This window comes from Manacus vitellinus, unplaced genomic scaffold (assembly GCF_001715985.3).
Source record: "Manacus vitellinus isolate BGI_N305 unplaced genomic scaffold, ASM171598v3 scaffold_1_pilon, whole genome shotgun sequence".
Lineage (NCBI taxonomy): Eukaryota > Metazoa > Chordata > Aves > Passeriformes > Pipridae > Manacus > Manacus vitellinus.
Window position 1 is genome coordinate 38,880,808 of NW_021939396.1, and position 7,165 is coordinate 38,887,972.

General features: G+C 54.0%; 1 protein-coding gene across 1 annotated transcript; it reads right to left on the bottom strand.

Moving 5' to 3' along the window:
- Positions 1-598: 598 nt before the first annotated feature.
- On the bottom strand, positions 599-2,521 carry SOX17 (SRY-box transcription factor 17). Its single transcript, XM_018076322.2, is given in 7 exon segments — positions 599-1,227; positions 1,229-1,294; positions 1,296-1,484; positions 1,486-1,563; positions 1,565-1,620; positions 1,623-1,937; positions 2,230-2,521. Coding segments are annotated over 7 exon segments (1,245 nt in total). The 3' UTR covers positions 599-978.
- Positions 2,522-7,165: the final 4,644 nt, after the last annotated feature.

Here is a 7,165-nt window from a genome sequence, read left to right on the forward strand (position 1 = left end):
CTCAAGCAAAAAATTTTTTCTGTCTATAGAAACTATGACACATAGACCAAGGGATTTCTTTAAGAGAGAAAGAGTAAGATTCTGGGAGGTACGGGTGAAGGTTCTGCTGTGGCCGGGTGCCGAGCGGGCTGCTCCTTGCCAGCCTCCCCCCTTAGAGGCTCGTGTAGAATTTTTTCACCTACTTTGAATCCTGATTTAGGGCACTCGTTCTCCGCAGCGAAGATCTGATACCGTCTCTCCTCACCCCTTCCCTCCCCCATCGCAGCAAAGGCAGCTACAGGGACACACGAAAGACGTTCTCCCTGAGGAGGTACTTAAACCAGCGCTTATCTGGCCTCTTCAGCCGCTGTTCTTAATGGCATCAGTGTGTCCATTATTCCATTAAAAACAGACCCAGACCCAAATGTTCATCGGGAGGAGTTTTCATGTAGTTTTTCTACTCTTCAAGAAAAACAAAACAAAACAAGTCGATTTTTAGGCACCTACGTCTACAGAAAGTGTGAGAGGACCTAATGCTTGGTGTAAAGAAGACTTGCACTTAATTGTAAAATTCGTCTAAAAGGCAGTAACAATTAATTACAAAGGTCGATAAGATCTCTTTGAGGAGATATCAGAGACCAGTTTTATTATTTTCCCTTTATTTGTAAAAGTGCAAAATTATTCTGTACAAATCCATCATATAAAAATCAGCACTCTGTAAAATATACAAAAGCATATGGATCTCTAACAAGATCTCAGAAATTGTATTCCCTGTGTGTCACTAATATCATGATTCCACATCAGGAACAGTTCTACATATCACTGTCGGACAGTGATGGTAAGACCTGCACCACCTAGACAGAGAGAGGGTGCATGCCCTTTTCAACCTCAAGCACGTCACAGATACCCTGTCAGTTCTCAAGATTAAAATAAATTACATAAATAGGAGAGGGGGCCAAGCACCTCTCTGCCAGTCCGTGCCGTGCCCCAGCCAGTCCCTCACACGTCCGGGTAGCCACAGTAGTAGACGGCGCTGCTGGCGTCTGAGACGGCCGAGGAGATGGGACCCGCGCCGTCGGGCGCCGCCAGCCCGGCCGCGTCGTGGCCGGCGAAGGGCAGCCCCAGCTCGGGCTTGCAGGCAAAGCGCAGGTACTGCTCGAACTCCGTGCGGTCCACCTCGCCCAGCAGCTCCTCGGGCGGCAGCTGCTCCAGCTGCTCCCGGCACGCGGCGCCTCGGGCGGCGGGGGAGCGGCTGGCCCCCACGGCCCCGCGGCAGCGGCGGCGGCGGGGCGCGCCCCGGGCGGGCGAGCTGGCACGGGGGCCTGCCCGTAGTACGCGTGTGCAGCGGCGCCGGGTGCAGCCAGCAGCCCCTTGCAAGCGAACCCCCCCCGGCCCAGCGCTCGCCGGCTTTGCCAGGTGCCGCCGCAGCGGACGCGCCCGACGGGCTTCTCGCCCGCCGTCCGGGTTTACTCGGCGCCGGCCGGGTGGCGGCCGTAGCCATAGGCCCACCAGCGCGCACTGCCTCCTTGCAGCCCCGCCGCCGAAGAAAGGCGCCTCGGCTGCTCCCGCCGCGTCCAGCGGCGACCGGGTCCGGCGTCGGCAGGCTGTTAGCCTTGAACGCGGCTCCCAGCTGCGGACAGTCCGGTAGTGGCCGCCCGCCGCCCGTAGCCTGCTCGCGTAGGGCAGTCCCAGCCCCTCCACGCACATCCTTGCGCCGGACGCTGCCGCTGCCGCGCCTCGCTGCCCAGCCCGGGCCCCCGCCGCCGCCGGGCCTCCACCAGGCCGTTGCTGCAGGAAGCCGCTCTCCACCCGCTTCAGGCGCTTTTCACCTGCTTCCGCCGACCGCTGTGCCCGGTACTTGTAGTTGGGGTGGTCCTGCATGTGCTGCACCCGCAGCCGCTCCGCCTCCTCCACGAACGGCCGCTTCTCCGACAGCGACAGCGCCTTCCACGATTTACCTGCACCCATCAACACCGTCAGACCAGCCACCCACCGGGGCGCCTTCGCGCCCGGCCCCGACACCTCCGCCGCCGCCCCCGCCCACAGTCGAGTCCCGAACTCCTCCAGGTGCCCGCCTCCTTCGCCCTCGGACCTCGCCACCTCGGCATCTCCCCGCACCGAAGACCCCCGGCGCGACAGCGCACGGGTCAGCCCGCTCCCCGCCCGCAGCTCGGGCCCCGAGGTCCTCCCGGGCTCCTCTCTCGCGCGGATCCACCCGACGGGGCCGCGCTCCCGCCCGCCCGCGCTCACCCAGCATCTTGCTGAGCTCGGCGTTGTGCAGGTCCGGGTTCTGCTGCGCCAGCCGCCTGCGCTCGTCCTTCGCCCACACCATGAAGGCGTTCATGGGGCGCCGGATCCGCGCTTCGCTCTTGCTCCGGCCGCCCGTCGCCCCCGACGGCGCCGCCTCGCCCTTCGCTTTCGCCTCGCCCAGCGGACTCAGCGACTCTGCCCACGGGCACATGGCCGGCATCATGATGGGCAGCGAGCACCGCCCCTGTGCCTGGTCGTCGCTGCTGGCGTAGCCCGCATCGGGGCTGCTCATCGCGGGACGTCCCCAGACGGGCGCCGGTCAATCCGGCCGCGCCGCCAAGGCCGAGAGCTGCCGGCGGGGCCAACAGGACAGACTCGGCACTCGGACCTGCTCGCTGCTGTCGGATGGGCGCTGCTCATCGCGGGACGGGCCCCAAGACGCGCCGTCTATCGCCGCCGCCGTTCTTTATTTAAGGCCGAGAGCTGCCGGCGGGGCCACAGGACAGACTCGGCACTCGGACCCCTCTCGCTGCTGTCGGGATGGGCGCCCGGCCCGGCCCTATTTTGAGCTGCGGTGCGGCCAATTGGGGCCGCGGGGGCGGGCGGCGCAGCCCGGACGGGCGGCGGTGGCTCCCAGCTGCGCTGCGGGCGGCCCCTGGGGTCCTCCTGGCGCGGCCACTGCCCGGCGGGGCTCGGCACCTGGGCAGGTCGCGGGGTCCGGCGCGGGCAGCGCTACCCCCGCCCCCATGGGACCAGTGGGGGTGTCGTTCGGGGGACGGTCAGCGCGTTGGTAAGCGGCACTCGGCTTCAGCCCCGCTCTCCGGAGTGGCAGCAGAGACCTGCCAACCGTGGCCGTGCGCTACCCAGGGAAACACTCCTCCGTCTGGACAACACCAGAAGTGGCCATCCTCGAGTGGAGCAGACACGAAAGGAGTGAAAAGGACAGATTATTTCCATTCGTGCCGAGATACACTGAGAGATATAACCTTCTTCTGTAGGCAGATTTGGAGTGTAGCTTCTGAACAATAAGCCATCATCTGTGTCTCACACTTCATCTTCTTACCCTCTAGTGCTACCATAGCATATTTCGCCTCTTAAGCACATGAAACACGGAAACTGTGTGGAACAGTAGGAAAATGAACCCAGAGCAAAGCCTATGAAATATATCCTATCCCATTTTTTCATACCTCTTAATAAATATATTCAGTGTCTGTCAAAAGCGCAAATATTTATTGTATGTAGTTATTATTCATAAGTTGAACTTTGAAGTACATATTGCCTGCTGCATTTTCTTATAATTCTTCTGCATTATCTTCTCTCATTTGCCTGAATAAATAAACTATAAGTACAAAAGGATGTTTGTAAAAAGTCCATCAATTCAGAATAAACAAAAATTCTATCTCAGTACCATTTATGTTCTTCTTTGGCATGCAAACTAATGTAAAATACGGCGCTTTAACTGGCACTTTGGTTAATATTTGCATTGTTATGTGGTGCTATTAAATGCATCAATGCTTATTTGAGAAACAGCTGAGCTTTAAACTGAAGATCAAAGAGGTTTAATTTAGTTAAGGACACCTTTGTTTGGGTAGCCACTTCGATCAAATAAACCAATATTGTAAGAATTCTCGCCGAAATTAAATGAATGAAACCAGAATCACCATTAATTTATTCTAACATTGAATTTCCTGTTTCGCACAACGTAAAGACTTCTCCTTTACACTTGACAGGCAGCAGATATTCTAAAAAGAACTAAAACACCGGGGCGAACGGGAGCTGCCTGGGACTAACATCGGGCAAGATAATTCTCGAGGCATTTCTGCATTCGTGCTTTCTACTCCCCTCTGTTTCTTAGAGATTATAAAAAAGTGATATGTTTCCAGGCTAATGGTATCCTGTATTTATCCCTTTTGCGAGGAGTCGAAACCATGGCCAGAAGACTAGTATCTGCCTAAACCAAATCAAATAATAAGTTTTAATTTTTTCCCCATTAAAACATACGTGCTAGTCCAACACAACGAGAGGCAGTGATTCAAACAGCCTCGCTTTTTTTCCTTATATCAGATGCTGTAAAACGCGGTGGAGGCTAAAACGCAGAGGAGGCTAAAACGGTGAACCTATACATATGTGTGCATAAATTGATCTCATACTAGTATATAACAACACCATTCTTGCAGAAGTATTTTGCATTTTAAATTGACTGTAAAATAAATTACCTGGGACATACTGCGCTTGCAAAGCTGACCATCAGCACAGAACCGGGGATAACCAGGAGAGGTCTTTAGGAATAAAGTGCTTTCCCCCTCGTTTTTAGTTCAGCACCCGTGGGACACTACCTTAGGGCGTACCTGGTTAAGGCTGGTGTGCTAGTGGCTTTAGTTTTATGGCTGAGGTGGTGATATTTCCCAACCCGACGTGCCGGGACTCAGAGCCCTCAATCCCAGGCCGGCTGCCTCGGGACAGGTTTATGGGCTGAAGCATGGCCCATACCCGGAGAAAATGTCTGAATTAAACAGAATCCGAATTGTATTTGAAGAAAACTCACACAGGAGGAAAGTGTGTGTAGTTTTCAGTGCAGAGAACAGAATACTCAGCTGAGGGGATAAGCAACACGACTTCCAAGCAAACCAAAACCCCAGAAGGTAAAAACGCACTGATCTAAGGGACCTAGTCCGTTTCCACTGATCCCCAGAGCAGTTCCCAGCTCATGCCTCATTTCTGACTAGGACAAGATTGATAAACTGTAAGTTTAAAGCGTAGGAAAGAGTGTTACCTTTTATTACCAGCTGCTCTTGTTAAAATGCCAAATTCTCCCTTTCACTCTAATTTGCAGAAATATTTTCGTCAGCCAAGGGAACAATCCTGGAAGGACTTGTATTGAACAAGTTCAGTGGGTAGAGGGACTGCTTACAAATAAAGTTTACTGCGACTTTTGGGGCTGTCACTTTCAGCAGAAAAGAAAATGTTTTTCTATATAATGAACATGAGGTAATAAACTAAGCAAACTGTCGCTGACTTTGGTTGGGAGATTTGTTGAAACTGTTTCTACAGCTCATTGATCTGGGATCAAAGAAAGAAAGGTGTGTTTTGAATCTAAGCCGAGAAAGTAAAAGCTCCCTGGTTTGTACAGAAAATGCTGGCAGTTTGTGACCCTTTCAGTAACCCTAGTGTCATAGATAGATTATCTCACCTCTTTCCTAGATTTTTGTTTTGACTGTTTAGGTATTTTCGAATTGTAACTTTAAACACACGCCGCGGCACTGCCTGTGACTCCAGTCGCACTCTTTGCTTAGAGCTCACTTCCCCGTAGAGTTTAATAGAGAGATTCTTCTGCCACTCCTGAAACCTTCGTGGTCGCACGACTCCTGGGGTCATTCGTTAACTTTCCCAACCTAACAATGCCGCCGAGAGTTCATCCTTCTGATTTATTGACCTTTTAAACCCGCCGGTACACAGCACAGGGGCGCGGAGCGGGGATCCTCCGGTGAGAGATGTGTTTCTATTTCAGGTCCATTACAGAATACGGTGTTGGAAGTGGTGCTCCCAGCGTTATCAGAGCCGACCACAAATGCCACATGAAAAGCAGCAAACATCCGGAGGGTTTCCTGCAAATTGAGCAGTTTCTCAAGACAAGAGCCTTTTTTTTTTAACGTGTATTTAAAGGCAACACGCTTTGCCTCTTTAAAGCAGCTCAAAAGCACTAAATGAAAGCAGCCCAGCCGGACAGTGCTGCACAGTGCAAGAAGTCTCCCCGAATGAAGACTTTTCGGGACTTTGCATTAGGAAAGTGCGTGGATTGCAAGTGCCCTGTTCAGGAATAATCCACTATTCAATGTAAAAAAAAAAATAAAATAAAAAATGTCCCTTTCAGAAACTCCATCGAAACAACATTTATTACTGTACAGCAAAGTAACAGTCCCCAACATTTAAAAGTGACTTTATCGCCTCTACCTCACTTTAATCTGCAAATTGCTTTCGAGCCAACGCACACACAAAAAAAGAAAGCTCGCGGCTCACACTGCCCGTAGCACCCGTAGCGGGGCTGCTTCGGTGGAAACACGTCCCGTCTCCGCGGGTTTGGCAGCTGCGGGAAGAGACAACGGGCTGTGGGACGGCACGGCCCCGCACAGTGAGCTACCAACATCTGTGCGCGGCCGCTTTGCGGGGTGGCAAGCACTGGTGTACCCGCATTTTAGGACTGAAGGGCGTCCGGCGGGGGGAGCGGGACGTACGGAACTCCCACTCCTAGGTAAGAGCCCCTTCGCCTCCCGGCGCACAGGAGCGGGGTCCCACCTGACAAGTCACCGCCCCAGCCGGCAGGTTGGGGACGTGGCGGGCAGTCTCCCCGCGCCCGGTCCCCTCTGCTCCCCGCTCGGCCCTTTCCCCCGGCGCTCCCCCTGGCTTCCCCTCGGGGCGGCCCGCTTTCCCGCAGCCCCCGCGATGCCCAGTTGAAGAAGGGAGAGCCCCGGCACCGATCAGACGGGAAGTCTGAAAGGGGCCAGCGAGAGGTGCCGTGCATTTCTCTCTACTGTAGCCCCGGGCTCAGCCGCAGCCAACCCCCCCCGGGGCCAGTGCAGAAACTGCGGTGAGTGCCTTTGGCCAGGCTCAGCCCTGTTCTGGCGAGCTCACGGAAGGAGAGAGAGCCCTGGACGACCTTTCCATTTTCCTCATCCTTTATTCTCGATGCTAGGAAATGCATTCCTTATATATATATATACACATACACAACTTGCCATCTCTCGTTCCTTCAACTACATAGTGACATGTACCATGCCCTATCACTGCACTGATGGTCAGAAAATTTCCTTATCTGAAGGAAATGGCTTTTCAGTTAGGTTATTGAACGTTTGCATTAATGCTGAATTCAGATGGTACACGTTCTGGAGGACCTGCGGTGGAGGGGAGAGCCTCCACCATGCCTTCTCCTAGGAAGGAG